This window comes from Haliotis rufescens, unplaced genomic scaffold (genome assembly GCF_023055435.1).
Source record: "Haliotis rufescens isolate VD_foot unplaced genomic scaffold, xgHalRufe1.0.p SCAF_30, whole genome shotgun sequence".
Lineage (NCBI taxonomy): Eukaryota > Metazoa > Mollusca > Gastropoda > Lepetellida > Haliotidae > Haliotis > Haliotis rufescens.
In genome coordinates this window covers 3485539-3510409 of record NW_025964002.1, presented here as the reverse complement: position 1 = coordinate 3510409, position 24871 = coordinate 3485539, and the positions used below count along the sequence as shown (strand labels likewise).

Sequence of the window (24871 nt, the reverse complement as noted above, 5' to 3'; positions counted from 1 at the left end):
TGACACGCCGTGACTAAAATTCTGAAACATTTTCAACGACATGTCACCAAACCACCTTTTTGGTACCAGTGGATGGATGCATGGCCAAACAAGAAGAACAGTGCACATCTCTTAATCAACAACTATATACTAGTCAATGATTTATTGCAATAGCAAAAGAAAATAATAATGACATCCGTCCCTATGGACTTCCGCACAAAAATATGATGAAAGACGTTGCATTAATGTTGAAATGACATGATCCATTCACACCACAACCTCTCATACTCAGTTCAGTGACCAATATTATGGGCGCTGGGTTGTCCACAGAAGACCTGGAATAACCGTTTTATCAGTTCTTGCCATCGGGTTACAATATCACACCAAGTGGAACATAAATTGTGAGCCCTTTGTGCTTTCCCACCATAATTCATGTTCTAAATACACGAAACAACAACTCCACATGCTCAAGTCAACCTTTCGTTCTTCCGGGAACAAAATTGAATAATGTCAGCTCATTGAATCGTCCCAGTTGAATTCTAATGATCATGATTCATATCTAGTGCTCTGTTAAACTTCTGATGAAATCTCACAATGTCAGTCCATCCCTGTTGTGTGATCGTCACAAACAATGTCTGCAGTGTTCTACAATTCCTTCCGCCAGTCGGGGTCGGTCAACGTGATCTTCATTCCTTGTGTCAGTCAGATATCGTTGAAGCCACAGTTATTTCAGTCATTAATGAAATGCTGCACGGATCTTTCTGCTGCCTAGCTCACACGGTGGCCTGTAGTTGTCGACGATGCAGTCGCCGTCGCAGTCCCCACAACACAGACTTCGAAGAGCCTTTAACTGAAAGCAGAATAAACTTATTCAGAGATGGAATGATAAGAGACAATGGATTTAATTTAAATCTCAACTTTTAGTCGCTTTAACCGATGATCTTTTAGTCGATGAGTATAAAGGCTTCATATATTTATATACTGATTTTCTTAGAATGAATAATGTTTGTTCTTATTTGACAGATCAATATTGATATTGTATTGCACGGCGAATGAAATAATAATTTTGCCTACGGGACAAACAGGAGACTTCTTGTCCATTTAATGCGGACTTATTATGTGTAATAATAAATTGGTGAAATGAAGACTACGAGAAGATTATCAATTTTCAACCACATGATTGAAATGTGATTTTGAAAGATAAGATGTCTCAGATACCCATCAGCAGATGTGTATTATGTGAAAAGTATGTTTTCGTTTTTAAAGTTATAAATCAAATCCTAATTTAAAAAATGTAACTACGTGCAAGCATGACTACTGACTTCCCGCCATCACAGTTTATTTTTGGGTTACAGTATTGCTAACCTAAGATATTCCCAGCTGAGTGAGTGAGTGAGTATGCTTTTACGCCGCTTTTAGCAATATTCCAGCAATATCACGGCGGGGGACACCAGAAATGGGCTTCACACATTGTACCCATGACGGGAATCGAACCCGGGTCTTCGGCGTGACGAGCGAACGCTTTAACCACTAGGCTACCCGACCGCCCCTATTCCCAGCTGAAGTTCAAATATATGATAAAATCAGCTGAGAGGTATAGTAGCTTTTGCTCCTGCATTTATGTTCATTTTAATTCTTCAAACGATACACTGATTTGAATTAGCTTTTAATGAAATATATTCTTTATAAATGTAGATAATCTGTGATTACCTGACTCTCCGACACAACCATGTGTTCTTTAAATACTATCCACGTGACACTCTCGTAGCAGGGGGGCGTGGTCAGAGACCCGGGATAAGTCCAGTACTCGGACATTGTGTCTGAAGTGAAGAAGAAATATTAAACGTGATTTCTACATACACATACAGGGGTAAGATTAAGAATAGAAGTTTATTTGGACACTATTTTTATTTATACGACTTAACCGTGTCCAGTTGCAAAATTGCTTATTCGGCATATCCGCCATTTAAATATTTTGATTTATATTGAGTCATCCAGTGTTTGTAGCTGATAGAAATTATTGTTCTCCGTGCTGTGATATGAATTTTACAAGGAACGGATAAATATATTACTGGGTATGAACGGAGCCCTTTGTTTCTGGAATAAGGAAAATGAATTGACGGATAGCGAGTAGGGTAAAGACAGATGGAAAGAGGGAAAGATGGATGAATGAATGAGAACTCACTTGGGAGGAAACATTTGGGGTTGAACTGGCCTTTGACCTGCTCATGTTTGGAACGGAACTTGACAGCATCTAAACCGTCGGTAAAAGGTTTGAAACCCGGATGCTCAGCGCCAACCTGAAGATAAATGCGTGTAAATCACCCTCAAATGCGTGTCACTTGATCTTCTCTCAATGCGATCACTTCGGGATTGGATAGCACATTAACATTAACCCTGCGTTTTGATTGAAATACTGAAATTGTACGTCTTTTTAAGGATCCAACACCGGTAATTTATGTATAGTACTTGATTGTAGAAACAAATACAGTTTCATTATTTTAATAATGGCCTTCTGATGTTGAAATAAGTAAATCAAAGTATGAAAAGAATTCATAAAATATACAATTCACTTGTTACGTTTTTCACCAAACCTTTTCCTTGTAATACACATGTTACATGCGAGTCATTCGCTGCGAAGGCCTAAAGGAAGAATGTACACGTTCCATTAAGGCGAGACTTCAGTTGTGGGGACCTACCTCCAAGAAGATTCCAAACACTGCCAAACCATCAGGTTTGTCTGCTGCTTCGCCGAAACTGGAGTATTTATCACGGTTCCAATGGACTAGATGAAGCTGAAAACATATATTCATTTCTAAAAAACGAACACAATATCGAAAAGAATATCGAAAATATTGAAAAATGTTTCCTTATGAGTGTGCGTGTTTACTTCTGGCAAGTCTAACTGGAGTGTATATATGTTGGTTTTGGTTTGTTGTTTTGTCGGCCATTAGTTTAGAAGGTATGTCAATAGGTCATTAGTTTACATATATAGAGTTCATATACATAGGGAAATCATACGTTTGTCGTGGTCTTATGATTGACTGAAATAACAATGTACACACTGACGAAGGATATATTTGACATGTGGTCTTGGTGAGAGTACCTCAGACTAGATCCGTGAAGATCCGGGTTAGAATAAGTCTTCCGCAACCCATGCTTGCCGTAAAAGGCGACTATGCTTGTCGTAAGAGGTGACTAACAGGGTCGGGTGGTCAGGCTCGCTGACTTGGTTAAAGAATGTCATCGATCCAAATTGCGTGGATCAGTGGATTGTGTGGTCCAGACTCGATTATTTACAGACCGCCGTCATATAGCTGGAATATTGTTGAGTGCGGCGTTAAACAATAAACTAACCAACCAACCTTAGACTAACACTTTGTCAATAAAAACATGTCTTTAAAATAATTGAAAAAGAGATCTTCGAAAGAACCTTTCCTCTCCTGCTGTGGAATCAAGTAAACTAGATTTTGTAAGTTTGATCGAGACTTGCCTAGGCTTTTAGTAAAACAAAATCCTAAAAAATATAATTCCAAGCCATGGTGCAGAACTAAGAGTACCTCGGCTGGGAATGTCTTGCCCTCCACTGTGTGCTCCGACCCCCTCTCGTCACATGACCCCCAGTGGAGATGGAACTGCTCAAGTTGATACGTGCTGTCCAGGGGGCCCCCTGAGATAGCTGCAACACAGTTACAAAATGTTCAACACCAGCATGCCATATATGGGCAAATCTGTATCGGATGCTACAGTGAAAGGATGATATGTCGTGGCTTGGAACTTGCCAAACATTATTAAACAATATTATGTTTATGATTATCTGTAAAATGGAATTGTGAGGTAGTGTATCTGGTGTTATTATATACCTATGTTACGATGTATAAAACAGCTCCGTGAATTTATTGTATTAAGCTGTCTGGTTGAAAAACGGATGGTTTGCTAGGTGGTGTTTAAGTCGAGAAAAGTTGGATATGGGTGGATGTTTTGAGGGGGTGGGGGTGGTGGGGGGGGGGGGGGCAGTTGGATATGGGTGATGGTTTGAGGTGGGGGGGGGGGGGGGGGGCAGTTGTATGTGGATGGATGGTTTGAGGGGGACAGTTGGATGTGGATTGATGGTTTGAGGGGGCATAGTTGGATGTGGGTGGAGTGTTTGAGGAGGGGACAGTTGGATGTGGATGAATGGGTTGAGGGGGCACAGTTGGATAGGGGTGAATAGTGGAGAGTTTGTGTTACAACCCCATGGGGACACCTGGTACAAATGCCACCAACAACCTATTCTTGTTCTGAGGGTGGAGTTAAGTTGTTCGTGTAGTCAAGCTCGGTTCAAGCGTCCAGTCACGCGTTCACATGGCCCACACTCGACTATTCACAAGCCTCTGTAAAATAGTTTGATCTTGCTGATGTTTATTTAAAGTGGAACTCACTCGACGGTTCCCGGATATTGGCCTTGACGGAGAACCCTGTGTTCTCGAAGTCCATGTTCTGTTCGATGAAGTACTTGACAGAAAGAGGGTTGGCCTCGAGCTTCTGGTCGAACTCGACATTGGTCGAGTTGATGTCCACAGGAGACTGTTGCTTGCCCGCGGCTATGGGGAAGTTGTTGACCCATGACTTGGGTCCTGAAAAACCAGGAATATCATGTGATGACAGACAATGTGGCATAATGATACCAGACAACCTGACATGACAGACTTTAAGACAAAATTATAGCGTTCCTACGACGATCTGGTTTCCCAAATGCAGCACATGTATCCGACCTGAACAGGCAGTGTCAAGGAAGATAACCGTGGAGCATGCCAAGTCGAAACGGGTTATATTCAAATTAAGGGTAGGTTGGTGATGACATAACTATTTATCACAGAATAAGGACTGACATTGCACAGTTTCTGGTGAATTAATAGGTTTGTATTGGGCGGGGTAGGTTTTGGAGATGTTTTATTATGCAATTAATCAGAATATTGTGACCTTAGTAACAGAACCGGCCAAACCCATATTCTATGTATACAATCGAAATTATTTCTATGTTCAATATTCCGCGAGTGTCAGTGTTATCTCACACTGTAGCATGTGCCATGTTGCTGACATACCACGCCAAATTAGTCAAGTGGATTTCGGTTGTTGCTTGTTTGGTGTTTGTTGTGTTTGAGTCTGGTGTAAACCAATGTCACACAGGCTGTGTACATCCTCGTGACATTCAAGCAAGCATAAACATATCCGTTATTATCAAGAATATACGTAAGTTATGACAAGTTCAAGCGCATTTTGAAATGTCATATATTCAACCCAATGAAAGGTTAAATGTCCATATGTATGACGTCATTCAGAGGCATGAAAAGATATTGCAAAAAACAAAAGTTGTTTGGCATTGTGGCATCGTGGAGAGAGATATAACTATCCACGTCCATACGGCAGGGTATGAAACTCCCAAAAAATTCAGCCAGACCACAGGACTGGCTAGCTGAAATACTTGCCAGCCCTGACCAAAACCTGCCTGCCCACTATAATCATATGTTTCTCAGGATAAGCTAACGGGGTTTCTTTTTGGTTACATTTTATCATTCATCTTTACATGTGAATTAATGCTTATCATCGGGAAATATTTTGAATATTTTCACATATGAAATATAACCAGACCGTCGGGCAGGGGGATTTGAAAATCTGGCAGCCCGAGTTGAAATCAACCCGTCTCGGACGGTCGGGCAGGCAGGTATTTCGAACACTGATGCCATACGGATGAACGTCCTCGTACGTTTTACACGGAGATATCTGCTTCTCCGGGGCAATAACCTTTCATATTTCGGACTGTGGTATTTGTTCTATATTAATATTTATCGTATATTGTTTCTCAAAGGTGTACACATTCTTGTATATATTATACGGTAATAACCATCTCATTTAAACAGAAACATGCTAATGCCATAGGTGATTTTATACATAAATTGATAATAATCATATCATTTAAACAGGGGAAAATGTTAATAATGCATATGTAAGATGTATAGAGATGTACACAGAGATATCCGTACCCACATATCACTCATATCTGTCGTACAGATATAAAAAATAAACATGGAGTGTCTGAGCAACATCCGAACTCAATCGATCTCAATCGATTGAGATTTATATTTCTTCCTGTTAACATTGTTTCAATTCAATATATTAAAATAAACATTAAATCATAACTTGTAGTAGTTTACTGATCGTTTATAGAAAAATAGTGTTGAATATGGCTTAAGATTTATCTGGGAATTGCCGTTATACTTAGGCGCTGTTAAAACCTGGTCATGTGGTATGTAAATAAGGATTAAGGCTGCTCCCTGTTATACACAAAGAGCCATCAGGGACGGCATCCGTCGTGCACAGTCCGTCGTGTCCTGTGTGAAGGCACCGCGGGTATCGGGAGGTCGATGGCGTTCTGCCAGACAACTGACGCGGTTGCACTGACTTCATAAGCCCCACCTGACAAACTTAATGGGTATTTGTCACTTTTACCTTACCAACAGATACAACAGACCTATGTTAAGAGAAGAATATAGGTGTCACTTGTGGAGCATTCCCGTAACGAGCGGTGCACCTTGCCTTAAGGGAAACGCCGGCACTGCTTGTAATATTTTAGAAGTTTTAAAAAAAGGCGTTTCTACGAAGTAGCACAGAGATTTTAAATAGATACTTTGAAGAAGTTTATAAAAAGAGACAAAACCTAACTGTGAAGTTTGCAAAAATATTGCATTCACTGAACATTGGAACTTGAAGTTATCCAAAACAAAATCAATTGTATTTGGAGGATCTGCAAAAGAAAATAAACTTCAATTTAAAATGGGCCATCAAATCGTTGAGGTAGTGGACTCCTACTCCTTTCATGGAGTGGTACTAATGAGAACAGGATCTTATAAAGCCGCTGTCAATACACTGAGAGGAAAGGCTATGCGAGCATGGTATAAGATTAAACGTTCACTGAACATCAACTTCTCATCTGCTAGCAGACATTCTCCTACGCACATATGTCTTAATCGTACCCATTGCGTCATCTGGAGCCGAGGTATGGGGCTGCAAAAAAGACCTCTAAAAGACCTGCGCACGAAATGTATCAGAGTTGGTCAAAATTATTATCAAATGAGATCACAATCAAAATAGATAAGCAGATCCCGAGAATGCCAAAAAGACAGGTAATATTGGATGCGTCGGTGAATTAAGCATGTACTCTGATTCTGTACATATATATGTCCATGTATAAGTTTTACCATTGCATGAGAGACATAGATTATGACAGGCCTCTATATGCTGCGCACCAGGGGGATATTCATTTGGCCTCCAACAAATGTCCTGTACATCTCCTGTTAAAGATCTGATGACACACCTATTTCAAAAATTCAAAAGTGAAAATGTCACTTACTCAAAATTTAATGAAGCTCTTCAAACCAAATTAAGAAATATATTTCTCATTGAAAGTGACCAAGCAAACATTGATAGCTCAAATAGACATTTAGGAATTATCAAAGATAAATTTGAACTTTAGAAGTATGTTTCAACAGTAAAATGTAAAGATCATAGATCAGCTCTAGCTCAATTAAGACCCAGTTGCCATAATCTGGAGATTGCAAGAGGCAGATACCAACACGCCTGCCGACTAGGTACATGTAGAAGATGACATACACTTTCTTCTGTGCTGTCCTCACTACAGTTATGAAAGACAGCTGCCTCTTGTAACACTAGATTTATCAAACTGTCAAAATGATAACGATGGTTGCTATTATCTTGCATCCCTGTTTAGAAAAAGCTAAATCTGTCACAAAAATACTTTATTTTTACTCTACAGTGTAGCTGGTTGTTTTCTGTACAAAAGAAATTCTTGATTCTATAATAAGAGCCCGCCCAAAAGAACGAATACTGCGAATACTGACGGTGTGTTAAAAGCCTTTATCGATGCCCTGCCGAATTATTGCAATATCATTTTAGAAAGTTGTAAAATTCTAAATAACAAGAACTATTACACCGCAGCAAATTACCGTTCTCGGTTCCGTATCCCCAACTCATGATGACTGCTGTGTGTTGGTGCTAAGTCTGAACTGACGGACTGCCTGCCTGCTTGAGACTGCTGACTCGACAACCAGGGCGGAGCAATATATAGCCAACCAGCCTGCAACAGCACATGAACATGACATGACAGGAGATTGGTCATGTCGGGTTCATCAGATTTGATAGATACATAACATCAATTAAGTGCAACGTTCTCAACTCATCCCTTGAGAATAAAACATGGGGATATTTACGTCAAAACAAAGGATTAGTCATTGTGGGGATTAACGTATGTTGACTGTACTTTTATCGCCTTAAAGCAGGGTTACGTATTTGTATCGGATAAGGAATTTTAACAGTGTAGTTTTACTTTGTTATCAATGTATAATGCTTAAGATTCTTAAATTGAGATGTATGCATGTATTGAGTAATATGTCACTTGGCAGTGTGTGCAGTGTGTTGGATTTAAAATACGTCGGTTAAAGTCATACCATTTTGTTTCATAACATGTCATTCTTGTGTTTGGTCAGATCTCTGATGGATATGCATCCACTCTCACAGTTTGTGTTAATTATTATATATCATATCGCATTACGCCTTGTCATATCTTATTATATTGCAGTAGCGATTGCTTATTCTTTCAAAAATAAAATCTAAGCTTTGTGTTTGTGCAAGTAAAGTCACCAGTAGATGCATCTCGACAGCAAAAATAACAGGAACAGTTTGTAAACAGAGAAAGGACGCCAAGCATGGAATGCATTTCATCATCGTAAATTGAAAGGGATATTTAGGTGACAGATCTGTCGTACACTAGGCCAGCTTTCATCCATGCGTCGTCATACGACAGTTGTGAGCATTGATTAGGTCCAGTTATGTCTGTGACGTGGTCATCTATCACGGGGGACAATATATGGACGTGCCCTTGTTCCGGTCATTCCTAACAATCAACACATGAGCGGAATAGACAGGTACTCCCAAATAGAATTACGTCCACATCACCTGATTAACCTGCTCATTTACAACCCTAATCCCCTTATATCTGTGATCTTCGGACCACAGCTCCTGACTAGAACGCTGCAAGTAATTATACAGGAGTACACTGGTGCTTTCGTGGTGACGATTAATTCTTTTACAAAACCGCTGTACCCCTAGTTAGAGTTTAAAATATATCTATATTTGAGGAAGAAGAGACACCTCAATGAGGAAAAGGAATGTCTCTCATTATGAGAAATAAGAACATGTTTTGTGGTTTTCGTCAGTGATATTTCAGATATACAATTTGTTATGTACGACGGTGTCTAATTGATGTAGGCATCAACTGTGTTATTTAACTGGATTTGAAATATGGAACAGTCAGGAGCTACTTCAAATACTTATCGAGGATGATAGAGCCAAGGATTAGTGTAACGCTGCGCAGAAAAGAAGATCTTGTTTTAGAATATAACTGTCAACAGATCAGTAACGTGTGGTCAACAGTCATTCCAGAGCTCTTCTCCCACTGTCCAGCCTAACAATGGCAGTATTATATGACCCCTCTGGTTCCATAACAGAAACTAAATTGGCATCAAGGACATGATAAATTTACACCAGCTGTATACAAGACAGGGCCATGCTGTGGAAGAGCTGAGCCAGGGGTATTAGATTACTTGATTCAAACGGGACTATTCAGTCATACACCGGACACAGGCGTGGATATGCTAATACCACACAAAGCAATAACCTTCCCGTCGCAATAATCCTCAGGAATTGTGTTTGGTCGCACAGCGTGCGATCTAGTGGAACGGGGGACGTTATGACTTATAATGTCCCATCTTACACACAGCACGTCAAAGCCTCTACATACACTAGTGCTGTCCTCTCGCAGCAGATCACATGTAGTCCGCGAACATTCCAGTCATCCCCAACCACAACAATAATCTACAGGAAACTGTGTTTAGTCTCCCAGATAAAAGCAATGGGAGACGATATTCACATTATAACATATATATGCCAGACCACATTAGAAAATTGGATTTTGCGAATGAACATAAAATAAATCTGGTCATATGACCAACAATGGAAACCGTAATTACAAATCAACAGTCCATAGTGACAAGTACATACTTGCAAATAAAACTATGTATATCATAATGTAAATAAATAGTTATATCATATAAACTACAGGACAAACAAATGTATACACTGTTTGATGGTGGCTTATAATGAAACAAACAGGATTAATCGATGGTGATGTATTTCATACGGGTATCATAGTTGCATTTTAGACCTTTAGCTTTTAGTGTTTTACGACTGTTTTCTGCATAGTAACTTTCTAATAACGTTCGTAATGTTTTGGTAAAATCAAATTTGCAAGTGGTTACTTTCACACAGACGGCTCACTTGAGATATAAAGTGTTTTGTGATCTAAGTAGACTAACATCTAGTCTCTGAAATGAACATAGTTTACAGATATAAACAGTTGTTACCTTCTCTTAACAAAACATAATTAAAAGGAACCAGGAGACTCTCTTCATAAATGTAGGCGTGGCCACTAGTATAGAAATGCGTGGGTTGTATTGGATATATTTGTATCAGGGTCTGTATGACAGTCTATGATCTAAGTGACAGTGTGTCAAAATAAACTGATGACGAATGAGTGACGACTTAAGATGGAGCCTGATGTAGGAGGCCGATTAACATGATCCTCACTCCCTGGACAGCTGAGCTTCTGCTTAGCTCTGTATAGTGTTCTGTATGAATATATATTTTCATATTTCATATACCGCATCCGTGCTCTAGAGGTAGAGGGGTTCGATCCCCGGCCGCGTCATACCAAAAGACGTTAAAGGATTGTAAAACAAGAACTGGTCGGTTCGGAGTCAGTATACTGTGCCCGAGTGGGATATTCACGTTAAACTGCGGCATGGTATCTCTGCGTGCTAGCACTATAAATGTAAGTAACTTCCGTTTACCTTTGACAATCTGTTCCCGATGGCCCCATAAACAGGTAAGGTCCTGACTATAAGCCCTCACAATTTGTATCTAATTTAGAAAATAATAAATACGTTTTATCATCTTTTCTCCAGAACATACCTCTGATGTTTAATTACCTTGTTGCACTAACAACAGCTCATTAGCGAGACGAACTCATTGTGGATTAGAGATTAATGGGGTTAGTGTAGTTTCGTGTAGGATGGGGATTAGCACTTTCAGTTGTCTGTTAATTACTCAATTGAGTACTAGTGACGAAGAAGAAGAAGATGTTTATTTCTCATGAATCACCTAGGTGACATAAAGAAGTTGACAATAGAGACATATATACAAAGAAATGAGACAATAGTTAGTGGAGCACACGCAGTCCATATTTTACATACTGGGCTAGTCGTAAGAGGAGAGGTTTATAAGAACAAGTCATAAGTGAAACAAATATTTCAGTATTTGGATATTTACAATAATATAATGGGAGATATTTATTTCTTAAATGATCCAATTCATGGAATATTAGTATAAAATGGAATTCATCACCAATTTTTTTTTAACAAATAGAGCAAAGCCTATCTTCCCTATTGACGTTATATCATCGGCCAGTTTCAATTGGGTGGTTGGTGGTTCTGATTTTAGTAAGCCGTAAATTATGAGGTAAATACAATAAGCAGTCTTCTACTGAGAGGATATCTTTATACAGATTATAATAGTGTCCTTTTGAGGAATTTACTCTTCTACAGTTTTGACGTTAGCCTTTATCCACTGTACACTGGGAAATTCCTGAGACAGCCAAATGTGATTCAGACCTGTACTTTGTAAAATACGTTGGCTTTCATTTACTAGTGGGAACTTAAACTCTGGATGGGCAATTTGGAGTTTGAACAAAAGTTTGTACATTAAACCTGATAATTTGGTTTCTGACAGAACTATTTTGCACCAATATGATACCATTCTTAACTTAACATGGATGTTTAATGGGTATCTCCCCAATTCCCCGTACACCATGAAATCAGGGGTAGTTTGCTTAACCTTCAAAGGCAAACTTAAGTGAACACGTTCCAGTATAACAGTATTTTCGAAGCCCCAAACTTCGGATCCATACAACAATATAGGTTGAACAAGATAGTCAAACAGTTTAAGTTGACAGTCAATTGGTACTTCTAATACTCGTATTTTTCTAAAAATAGCAAACATTGCTCTAGAAGATTGGTCAGATAATAGTTTAATGGCTGACAAAATCGACCGTTGCTTGAAAATAAAATGCCCAGAAAGACGTATCGTTTTTCAATAAGGAGAATCGTATCTTGAAGTCTAAATGTTCAGGCAATTTTAAAAGATCGTTTAGCAAAACCTACAATTTTTGTTTTAGTAGTGTTTACCTTGAGTTTCCAGTGATTACAATAATTTTCAAATACCTTTAAACATGGTTTCAGGTCGGAAGGCGTCTCAGACATTAGGACTGTATCATCCGCGTAAGGAATTACCTATAGCTTGATAAAACTTCCAATTTCTTTTAGAACATAATCATTTACTTTTTCAAGACCAATAACATCGTTATCTGACAAAAAAGACTCAAGGTCATTTAGATAAAGGGCAAAGAGAAATGGCGATAAGTTTTCTCCTTGCCTGACGGCTTCGTCACTGATGCGTTTGCAACCACACTGACTGCTAATCTTCTTATCAAGTCAAATACACTATGTATCATGTCTCTGGAGACCAAGAAAATGTATCTAGATGGCAGGTTTTTCACAAGGTTTCTATTTAGTGAGAATTCACTGTATATGTGACAGTTCGAGAAATACAGTGGGGAAATATATTCTTCTACTTGGATTGTGATAATCTTCTATTTGAACTGTGACGACGATGATGACGTTGTTGTTGTTGTTGTTTTAGGATTGATAAGATTTCTGTTTTTGTATTACTATTTTCGTATTGATATGATATTGGTTTTTAGATATTGATAGAATTTCTTTGTCTGTTCCATCTCTCAGAAAAAAGTTAGTTCGGCATTCGCTTTCGCATCTATTGGCTTTGGCAAATCTACGACAGACAGCGGATCTTGTTTTAACTTATCCCAGACTTGGGCTTGGTCTTGGCATTCCAGTAACACGTGAGCAAGTGGATTCACGTTTATTGCAGTGGGGCTTACCTTGTCACAGTGTTTTTTGTGCCCGAGTCTGAGGCGTGAAAAATATAGTCACCAACGACTGAGCTTCTACTTGGATAGTGATACTCTTCTACTTGGACTGTAATACTTTTCTACTTGAACTGTGACGACTATGATGACATAGTTCTTTTTGTTGTTGTTTAATTAATTAATTACTTTAAGTAGTAATACTGGCCACTGTGGTTTATCATGTGAGTATATACTTTCATGTTAGGCCGGTGGCCTCATTACGGAAGAAGCAATACAATCATTTCGTGTTCATATTCAGCCCAAAATAAAGCAAAAAACTCAAATCCTAAACAAATGAGGCGTTTGGAGTTATTTGATTTTGTAATATACCTCATTATGAGGAATAAGAGCATGTTTGTTTTGTCTTTGAGATTTCCGATATTCAGTTCCATTGTATGTTCCGTGTACATTACATGTCATGAGAGCAGCGACATGACTGCCCTCACCACCTCTGACACGACCTTCTTCCTATCTGCGACCCGAGTAATTAATATGAACCGCTGACGATGAGACACTCTCGTGCATCTCACGTGCACTTCGCAGATCCCTCAGCGGGTACATACGAGCGCGTTTCGGTGAGTTCAACCACACAGTTGTTTTCAAGATCAAATTAAAGGATCTCACCTTTATAACAAAAAACAGCTTATCAAACCGCAAACGGCATCTCCCTCCCTCTGCTCTGGCTGTTTCCATTACTGATGAATGACTTTTACTTTTATTCCTCAATCTGCCGTCATACTAAGACCGTTACCGTTACGCAGAACATATTCCTTTGTGCCATAATCTCTAGTTTGACTGCGATTGGTTTACCATTGTTTATATGATGACATCTTTCAATTTGCATATCAGAATCGTCCATTTTCATAATGTCATTTATAATGTCACGAACACCGTGTGGCCCGCTGGTCTACAATACCTAATTAAGCCGACACGTCGTGATAAAAAAATAAGGACAAAAATTCAATCACTCAAAATCTGTAACATTGTCATGGTTTCGGAGTACTCTGACCAACCTTTGTCCACATCAAGGTTTAACATGAAACCACCATATTGGACTGTATTTTAATGTCACCATGAGTGTCAGTAGACAAAAAAGGACTCTTCAAAGCGGCATAAAACTAAATTCATTCACTTAAAATCTGGAACATCTTTCAATGCCAAGTCAGCAAGCCACCTTTTGGGATTCCAGTGGATGGATGAATGGCCAAACAAGAAGAACAGTACACATCTTTTAATCAACAACTATATACTAGGCACTGATTTATTGCAATAGCAAAAGAAAATAATAATGACATCCGTCCCTATGGACTTCCGTACAATGGTGTAATGAATGATGAAAGACGTTGAATTAATGTTGAAATTTCATGATCCATTCACGCCAGAACCTCTGATACTCAGTGATGGTGGGACCCTTTGTTCAGCGACCAATCAGTCACTAATGAAATGCTGCTCGGATCTTTCTGCTGCCAAGCTCACACGGTGGCCTGTAGTTGTCGACGATGCAGTCGCCATCGCCGTCGCAGTCCCCCCAACACAGGCTTCGAAGGGCCTTTAACTGAAAGCAAAATATAACTTACTCAGAGATTGAATAAGAGATAATAGATTTTATTTTAATCTCAACTTTTAGGTGTTTCATGTTTTGGCAAATATTCGAGACTGATTATTCTCCGGCCTTGACGTTTATTATGTAGAGGTGTATAAAGGCCTCATATATTTCTGTACTGCTGTTCTTGGAAAGAATAATGTTTGGTTTTATTTGACAGAGAGAAGAATTATTTTTGCACTGAACAGGAATGGTAAGTTTGGAAAACAGGAGACGGCTTTTCGATCAAATGCTGACTTACTGAATGAAAATGATTCAACGATTGTTAATAACTAGGGATAAGTGTAAGCTCTTATGTAAGTTGTATAGGATATTGTTAATGGGAGTGACCTTTATCCCAGTTAACAAGCATAAACATATACTGAGGGGCAGCCGAGTTCAAAGTTTGAAAGAACTGTTATTAAATGTATGCCTATTTAACACAGTGTTGAACGGTGAATCATTATTAAATCTACTCAGCATGCAAATATATATGCAGTATATTTCCATTGTATTATGGGCCGGTGGCCTGAAGTACCGAATAATTTGTCTGTCTGTCTGTCTTATTTAACAATAAATTAATTTCAACTTTAATTTTAATTTTAATTTTCAATCAACTATATTCTGTGTAAATCTAGATGATCTGTGCTTACCTGACTCTCCGACACCACCATGTGTTCTTTAAATACTATCCACGTGACACTCTCGTAGCAGGGGGGCGTGGTCAGAGACCCGGGATAAGTCCAGTACTCGGACATTGTGTCTGGAGAGAAGAAGAATTATTGTACATGATTTCTACATACACATGCAGCGGTTAGGCTTAGAGTCGTAAGTTAATTTAGACACTTTTATTTTTCATTTATTAACCGTGTCCAGTTACCAAATTGCATATTCGGCATTCCGGCATATCCGCCATTAAACTATTTTGATTCCTATTGATTCATATAGTGTATGTGGATGATAGAAATTATCGTTCTACGTGATATGATAGGAATTTTATATTGAATGGATGAAAACATTACTGGATATGAATGTAAAGGTAAAGAACTGACGGAATACGAGAAGGGTAAAGACAGATGGACAGATGGAAACATGGATTATGAATAAGAGCTTAACTCACCTGGGAGGAAACATTTGGGGTTGAACTGGCCTTTGACCTCATCATGTTTGGAACGGAACTTGACAGCATCTAAACCGTCGGTTAAAGGTTTGAAACCCGGATGCTCAGCGCCAACCTGAAGACAAATGCGTGTAAATCACCCTCAAATGCTTGTCACTTGCTTGTCTCTCAATGCGTTCACTTCTATGTTGGATGAGACAGGTTTGGAGCGAAGGGTTGAAACACAGGAACCCAAAGGTCAGATTAGAATGCTCAAATTGTACGTCTTGTTATGATCCATCTACCCTAATTTATGTATAGTACTTGATTGTAGAAAGGAATATAGTTTCATTATTTTAATTAGGGACATCGACCCAAAATCAGTACATAGTCAAAGTGTGAGAAGCATTCACAAAATATACAATTCACTTGTTACGTTTTGCACCAAACCTTTTCCCTGCATTACATATATTGTGCATGCGCTTCATTCGCTCCGCAGATCTAAAGGTAAAATGTACACGTTTCATTAAACAGAGACTTTAGTTGAGGGACCTACCTCCAAGAAGATGCCAAACACTGCCAAACCATCATGCTTGTCTGCAGCTTCTCCGAAGCTGGAATATTTATCACGGTTCCAATGGACCAGATGAAGCTGAAAACAGATATTCAATTGTAAAAGACGAACTCAATATCAAATCGAATATCGAAAATATTGAATACTGTTTACTTAAGATTTGCGTGTTTACTTCTGGCAAAACTAAGTGGAGAGTAATTATGACTCCAAATTATTGTTTTGTAGACCATTACTTTAGAAGGTACGTCATGAAATGATACAAGTTCACATAAACATTGGGAAAAGATACGTGTTGTGGTCTTATGATTTGCTGAAATAACCATTTATACACTGACGGCGGATGTATTTGACATGTGGTCTTGGTGAGAGCATGGACCCTAAATATCGTATTAAGTGTCCATGGTGAGAGTACCTCAGCTGAGAATGTCTTGCCCTCCACTGTGTGCTCCGACCCCCTCTCGTCACATGACCCCCAGTGGAGATGGAACTGCTCAAGTTGATACGTGCTGTCCAGGGGGCCCCCTGAGATAGCTACAACACAGTTACACAATGTTCAACGTCAGCATGCTAGATATGGGCAGATCTGTATCATATGATACAGTGAAAGGATAATTGTCTATGTATCGATATGGCGGGGAAATCATAATATATTGCTAAACAATATTAGTTATGGTTTATGATTATCTGTTTAATGGAATGGGTTTTATATTTTGCACCTGTGTTACTATGTTCAACACAGCTCGTCGCATCTATGTATTAAGCTGTCTAGGCGGACAAACGGATGGTTGGCGAGGTGGTGTTTAAGTGGAGAAAGTGTGAAATGGTTCGGGTATGAGTGGGGGTTAGTTGGGTATCGTTGGAAAGTATGATGACTGTAATGTGAATTGGGGAGAATCTATTTGTTATGTGGGGACACCCGGAATAAATGCACCCAAGTAACCGATGCTTGTCATACGGGTGGACTAAAACGGCTCTTGTGGTCAGGCTCAATGACTTGTTGATTCTATTTTATAGTAGCCTGATAGCGTTGATTGTTGGTCATTTTTCCAGGTACTCGACTATTTACAAATGTCTGTGATTGACCAGGATATTCCTGACTGTGGCGTTAAACATCATTCACCTTCTCACGTTAAATAAGCAAGATGTTCATTGAAAGTGACTCACTGGACGGTTCTCGGATGTTCGCCTTGACGGAGAACCCTGTGTTCTCGAAGTCCATGTTCTGTTCGATATAGTACTTGACAGAAAGAGGGTTGGCCTCGAGCTTCTGGTCGAACTCGACATTGGTCGAGTTGATGTCCACAGGAGACTGTTGCTTGCCCGCGGCTATGGGGAAGTTGTTGACCCATGACTTGGGTCCTGAAAAAACAGGAATATCACGTGATGACAGACAATGTGGCATAATGATATCAGACAACCTGACATGAGAGGCACGGCTTTAAGACAAAATTGTAGCGTTCCTACCACGATCTGGTTTTCCAAATGCAGCACATGTATCCGACCTGAACAGGCAGTGTCAAGCAAGATAACCGTGGAGCATGCCAAATCGAAAAAGATTGATGAAATTGATTTCAATAAAATTCAGGATGGGCTGGTGATGACAATACTGCTTATCACAGAACGAGGGCGACATAGCACAGTTTCTGTTGCATCAATATGTTTGTATGGTGCGGGGGCAGTTTACAAGAAGTAATATTATGTACTAATACAATTTCAATAAAATTATATATGTAACATGACACAATACATAAACTCATTGATTGAGTTAATTCATTTTGGATAAAATGTAACATTGCCAGAGAGACATGGATCATGACAGGCTTCTATATGCTGCGTATAAGGAGGATATTCATTTGGCTTCATCCCAAATGTCCTTTAATATGTTAAACATGTGATGACACACCTACTTCCGAAATTCAAAAGTGAAAATGCCTCTTGTTCAAAATTCAATGAAGCTCTTCAAACCAAATTTAGAAATTTCTCATTGAAAGTGACCAAGTAAACATTGATAGCTCAAATAAACTTTAGAAGTATGTTTCAGCAGTACAATGTAAAGAACATAGATTAGCCCTTACTTAATTAAGACTCAATCGCCATAATCTGGAGATGGAAAGAGGGAGAAAACACCATCAACCCTGCCGACCAGAGAATATGCAAAATCTGTTACCTAAACAAGGTAGAAGATGAAATACACATTCTTCTGTATTGTCCGAATTAGTTATGAAAGACAACTGCTTCTTATAACACTCGATTTATTAAACTGTCAAAATGATCACACGAGTGTTGACATTATCTCTATACTCTATATCTCACCCAACAGAACGAATACTGTGAATACGGACGGTGTGTTAAAGGCTTTATCGATGCCCTGCTCAATTATTGCAATATCATTTTAGAAAGTAAAATAAACAATAACAAGAACTTCTACACCGCAGCAACTTGCCGTTTTCGGTTCCGTATCCCCAACTCATGATGACTGCTGTGTGTTGGTTCTAAGTCTGAACTGACGGACTGCCTGTCTGCTTGAGACTGCTGACGCGGACAACCAGGGCGGAGCAATATATAGCCAACCAGCCTGCAACAGCACATGAATATGACATGGAAGGAGATTGGTCATATCGGGTGCATCAGATTTGATTGATATATAACATCAATTAAGTGAAACGTTATCAACTTATCCCTTGAGAATAAAACATGGGGATATTTACGTCAAAACAAGGGATTAGTCATTTTGGGGATTAACGTATGCTGACTGATGCTTTGTCGCCTTAATGCAGGGTTATGTTTTGGTATCGGATAAGGAATATAAAATAGTGTATTTTCACATTGTCATCAATGTATAATGCTCAGAATTCTTAAATATATATATATATATATATATATATATATATATATATATATATTTAAGAATTCTATAGATATATATAAGAATAGATATATATAATGTAATCAATATATATATTTCATATCTTGTCATTTTTAAGATGTCATTTTATTCTTGTATTTGGTCAAATCGGTGATGGATATGCACTCACAGTGTGTGTTTCTATTTCATTAATCATATGGTATTACTCCTTGTTATGTCTTATTATATCTTGCAGTAGAGATTGCTTATTCTTTCAAAAATAAAGTCTAAAGCTTTGTGTTTGTGCAAGCAAAGTCATCAGTAGATGCATCTCGATAGCAGAAATAACAGGCACAGTTTGTAAACAGAAAAAGGACGCCAAGCATGGAATGCATTTCATCATCGTAAATTGAAAGGGATATTTAGGTGACAGATCTGTCGTACACCAGTCCAGCTTTCAACCATTCGTCGTCATACGACAGTTGTGTGCATTGATGAATCCAGTTATGTCTGTGACATGGTCATCTATCACAGGGGACAATACATGGACGTGCCCTTGTTCCGGTCATCCTTGACAATCAACACATTAGCGGAATAGATAGGTAATTCCATTTAGAGATACACCGACATCACCTAATTAACCTGCTCATTTACAACCCTAATCCCCAAATATCTGTGATCTACGGACCACCGCTCCCTACGAGAATACTTCAATTAATTACACAGGAATACACCGGTGCTTTCATAGTGATGATTAATTATCAAAACAACACCGATTTTTCCACCGAATAGATTTAAAATATTTTTAAATACATATGGAAGGGTGGATGCAGGGGTATGGTGAGAGGGGGGTGTATGTGTGTAAGGATGGGTACGGATACATGAATATGGTCTGATGAATAGAGGGGATTGGTGCGGAGTTTGTGCGTGCGTGCGTGTGTGTGTGTGCGTATGCGTGCGTGCGTGCGTGCGTGGGGATACGAGGGATAACGGACGTAGATATAGTGAGATGATTGTGTAAGTAAGTTAAATGTTTGAGGATGCATTTTTGCAGGTATGAGTAGGGATACGCAGGAGGACATGCAGACTTGAGGTTGGTCTTAATGATGTCACTTATAACGTTTTATTGTAATATTGTAATCTATAAATGTTGTACGCATTTGTGACATAGGTCGTACTGGCCGGGCATTGTACATATCTAATAACCGAACAATGTAGCGAATTTTATGTTGTACAATGCGTGACACATATTAAAATATTCTTCTTTTCTAAATTTGAGGAAGAAGAATATATCTCAATATGAGGAAAAATAATATATCTCAGTATGCAAAATATAAAAATGTTTGGTGGTTTTCGTCAGTGATAGGGGGCGGTCGGATAACCTAGTTGTTAAAGCGTTCTCTCGTCACACCGAAGATCCGGGTTCGATTCCCGACATGGGTACAATGTGTGAAGCCCATTTCTGGTGTCCCCCGCCGTGATATTGCTGGAATATTGCTAAAAGCGGCGTAAACCTATACTCAATCACTCACTGGTCAGTGATATTTCAGATATATAATTTGTAATGTACAACGGTGTCTAATTGATGGAGGTATCAGCTGGATTTGAAATATGGAACAGTTCAAATGCTTATCAAGGATGATAGAGCTTGGGATTAGTGTAATGCAGAAAGGAATATCTTGTTTTAGAATACAACTGTCAACAGATCAGTAACGTGTAGTCAGCAGACATTCTTCTCCCACTGCCCAGCTTGTCAAACGACGTTATTATATAATTATAACTATCACATCTGGCTCTAAGTTTTCATCAAAGACATGACAAATTTACAATTTGGTCCAAATGGTCCTGGTGTCCAATGGACCGTGCACCAGCTGTATATAGGACAGGGCCATGCTGTGGAAGAGCTGAGCCAGGGGTATTAGATTACTTGATTTAAAGGGACTATACAGCCATACACAAGACAAAGGCCTGGGTGTGCTTATACCACACAGATCAATAACCTTTGCATCCCAATAATCTTCAGGTAATTGAAGTTTGTTCGCCCAGCGTGTGATCCCGTGAAACGGGAACGTTATGACATATAATAACCCATCTTACAAACAACATGTCAAGATTCTACATCCACCAGTGCTATCCGCTGTCGCTGTCTGCAGATCACATGTGGTCAGTAGACATTCCAGAAATCCCCTACCACCACAATAATCTACAGGAAACTGTGTTTAGTCGCCCAGCGTAAGATCATAGCAATGGGAGACGAATTTCAAACTATATATATATGATCATGCGAGGCCACCTCAGAGCTTTGGAATTTTTATGAATGAACATAAAATAATTCTCGTCATATTCATAACAATGGAAACCGTAATTACAAATGAACAGTCCATCGTGATAAGTACATAACTGCAAATAAAACTATGTATAATTTTGTAGCATAATGTAAATATAATAGTTATATCATATATATGCAGGACAAACGAACGTATACACTCATGTTGGATTTGGCTAAAAATGAAAAGAAACAACTTTAATCGATGGTGATGTATTTGAATCGGGTGTCAAGTTGGATGTTAGACCTAAGGTTTGCAGCGTTTTTGCAGCTGTTTTCTGCAAAGTGTATACTTTCACTCAGATGGCTCATTTGAGATATAAAGTGTTCAGTGATCTAAGTAGACTAACATGTAATGTCCGAAATGAACATAGTTTACAGATAAAAACAGTTATATTCTTTAACAAAACGTAATAAAAAGGAGCCCAGAGACCCTTCTTAAATCTAGACTTGCCCACTAGGATAGACATGCATGGGCTGTATTGGATATATTTGTTTCAGAGTCTCTATGACAGACTATGATCTAAGTGAAAGTGTGTCAAATATAGAGTGAGGGCGGATGAGTGACGACTTAAGATGGAGCCTGATGAAGGAGGCCGATTCACATGATCCTCACTCCCTGGACATCTGAGCTTCTGCTTAGCTCTGTACATGTATATTGTTCTGTATGGATATAGATTTTCATATTTGCTTCCCCTAACTTAATTTCATATGTGGCGAAGATGATACAAAGGAAGAAGATATGCATCATAGATCCATAGATAGATAGTTCTTATGAATTTAGTACCAAAACAGTACTGTACAACTCCTTTAAAACAGGTCTCATTCCATTTACTAACAAATATAAACATAACAGTAATAGCATTCAATAGTATTGATGGATACAACTTTTCTTCTATCGTTGGGATATCTGTGGAAGGCATATCGACAAATATGAAACACAGTGACACATTAGCACTTTCAGCTGTCTGTTAAATACTCAATTCAGTACTAGTAACGGCTTCGTCACTGATGCGTTTGCAATCACACTGACTGCTAATCGTCTTATCAAGTCAAATATACCATGGAACATGTCTCTGTAGACCATAAAACTGTATCTAGATGGCAGGTTTTTCCCATGGTTTCTACTTAGTGAGAATTCACTGTATACGTGACAGTTCTGGAAATACAGTAGGGAAAATACTTGCCAACGGGTGATCTTCTTGGAATGTGATTGTTGCTGTTGTCGATTCAGGTTTATTGCAAAATGTGCATACATTGTCAAAGTGCTTTTGTGACTGAGGCGTGAGATGGCTATTTCAGCTTTACTTTTACGTGTATTTGAGTGTGAGCATGGCTTTGTGCGGATCTTGGGTTGAATTGTGTATTGCAATCTGACGTTTTTACTTGCGTCCCATTGGCATGCCATTGGGCTCTGGAGGCTTTGATTATGCTTTTTATCTTTAGTTTGCTGAAGGGAAAAGGCTGTAGCTCCACTTTGTCTGGAGCTGGCTTGCCAGTGTGTCTGCTTGGTATCAACCCGCTTCATCTAATTTTTTGAAACAGGTCAACAGCAGCTATTAGACAATCCAGATATAGTCAGGGATGAGTGACAGACAAAGTAGAGACCCGTGAAGACCCGGGGTAGAATAGGTCTTCAGCAACCCATGCTTGCCGTAAAAGGCGACTATGCTTGTCGCAAGAAGCGACTAACGGGATCGGGTGGTTAGGCTCGCTGACTTTGCTGATGCATGTCATCGGTGTCCCAATTGCGTGGATCGATGCTCATGATGTCAATCACTGGATCGTCTAGTCCAGACTCGATTATTCACAGACCGCCATCATATAGCTGGAATATTGTGCGGCCTTACACAACAAACAAACAAAACAAACAAAGACAAAGTAGGCGTATTGATCAATTCACTTTACTGTGAAAAGGGATTCACGAAATTAAAACAAAAAGACATTATTATTTATCTATATATTATTTACCTATGAGCCACAAACATAATGGTGTCCACAAATATTCGACACAGACACTTCACTGTTCACAACAAGCATACAATTCAACAGTGGTTTGAAGTATTTCAGTTAAAATGAGTTCTAACGACACTTTTTTCTTATCTCTATATTGTCAAACTATGTTATTTCACTTACATTTCTTGATTGAAAAAATACCTTAATTAATCTCATCCATTACTGAGAATTTGAATAAACACACTGCTTTATTAATCTCCATCTCAAGTTGTCCCTACGCAAACACCCCTATGCCCATTGATAATCTCCCCCAAACAGATTATATGGGTCAGTGACTACACGGATTGCACTGAGACATGGAGAAACCACTCATGCATGGTTAGACAACCCAGGCACAGCGAGGCTTTAAAAAATAGACGACGTGGGTTACAATCGTCTGCTTATTCATTTCCATGAATATCTATGTGAGACGGGAGCCAACACAGCTCCACCTGTTTCCCTGGTCCGATAGTTTTGTATATTCGTATAGAATATTATTGAATGCGTTTGGTCTCGAGTTTGAGTTTCTGCCACTGATCGCTTGCAGTGCACCCAGCGAGTCTGATAATTAAGACAAAATCAATTGTAAAGCCTATGATGCCATTCGTAATAAACATTTGCCAGTGTATGTACAAATTAACAATGTTGATGAATATGATAAAGTAATAGCAGTAATTGTACACATATTCTTTGACACTGTTCGAAGTACATTATGGAAGCCTTAAGTCAAAGAAAATCTGTAGGAACAATCATCACTGTCTAAAACATATTTTCATTGAAATCAAATGCTACTGTGTGAACAATTGAAATGTTTAGTTACCTTGTAAAGGGCCTATAGCCAAGACAACCGAAATAAAAATTGAATTGAATTAAAATTGAATAGTGAGTCTGATAGGATGACTACGTTTGCTTCCGGTTATTATAGAAATGGGCTCCGTCCGCGTGCGTGCGTTCGTGCGTTCGTGCGTGCGTGCGTGCGTGTGTGTGTTCCGAAATCGTTTCCGGAGCATAACTCAGAAACCGTTAAATATTTCTCTACGAAACTTTGCATGTCTATCAGACTCATGCTGCACTAGTGCCGTTTGCTATTTAGGAATTATTTTTTTTTAAATTTTTTTTACGTTTCCATGGCAACAACTTGGCCTTAGATTCTATAAGGGTGGTGTTTGTTCATTTGCGGGACGTAACTTAAAAAACATTGAATAATTTGTTACAAAACTTTGCATGTCTACCAGGCACAAACTGAACTGGTGCCGTTTGCTATTTAGAAATTTTATAAATTTTTATTTCTTATGTTTCATGGCAACAAGTTGGACTT

At 38.9% G+C, this 24871-nt stretch overlaps 2 protein-coding genes across 5 annotated transcripts in view; both read right to left on the bottom strand.

The window, feature by feature from the left end:
* Positions 1-195: 195 nt before the first annotated feature.
* The window catches only part of LOC124147298 (carbonic anhydrase 2-like), a 110621-nt gene continuing 85945 nt past the window's right edge, over positions 196-24871 (bottom strand). Inside the window, exons 2-8 of the mRNA XM_046517978.2 lie at positions 7983-8113; positions 4401-4595; positions 3540-3658; positions 2679-2774; positions 2165-2279; positions 1690-1799; positions 196-829 (exon numbers count right to left, since the gene is read on the bottom strand). Coding sequence (XP_046373934.2) covers positions 716-829; positions 1690-1799; positions 2165-2279; positions 2679-2774; positions 3540-3658; positions 4401-4595; positions 7983-8010 — 777 coding nt within the window. The 5' untranslated portion in view covers positions 8011-8113 and the 3' untranslated portion in view covers positions 196-715. The remainder of the gene's footprint in view (positions 830-1689; positions 1800-2164; positions 2280-2678; positions 2775-3539; positions 3659-4400; positions 4596-7982; positions 8114-24871) is intronic.
* The window catches only part of LOC124147275 (carbonic anhydrase 2-like), an 80941-nt gene continuing 70418 nt past the window's right edge, over positions 14349-24871 (bottom strand). For 3 of the 4 annotated variants that reach the window (XM_048380422.1, XM_048380421.1, XM_048380420.1), the window contains exons 7-8: positions 15368-15477; positions 14349-14687 (exon numbers count right to left, since the gene is read on the bottom strand). In XM_048380422.1, coding sequence (XP_048236379.1) covers positions 14568-14687; positions 15368-15477 — 230 coding nt within the window. In that variant the 3' untranslated portion in view covers positions 14349-14567. Of the gene's footprint in view, positions 14688-15367; positions 15478-15834; positions 15950-16369; positions 16466-16799; positions 16919-17551; positions 17747-18830; positions 18918-24871 lie in introns of those variants that run through there. The other variant, XM_046517943.2, reaches the window with a different exon arrangement.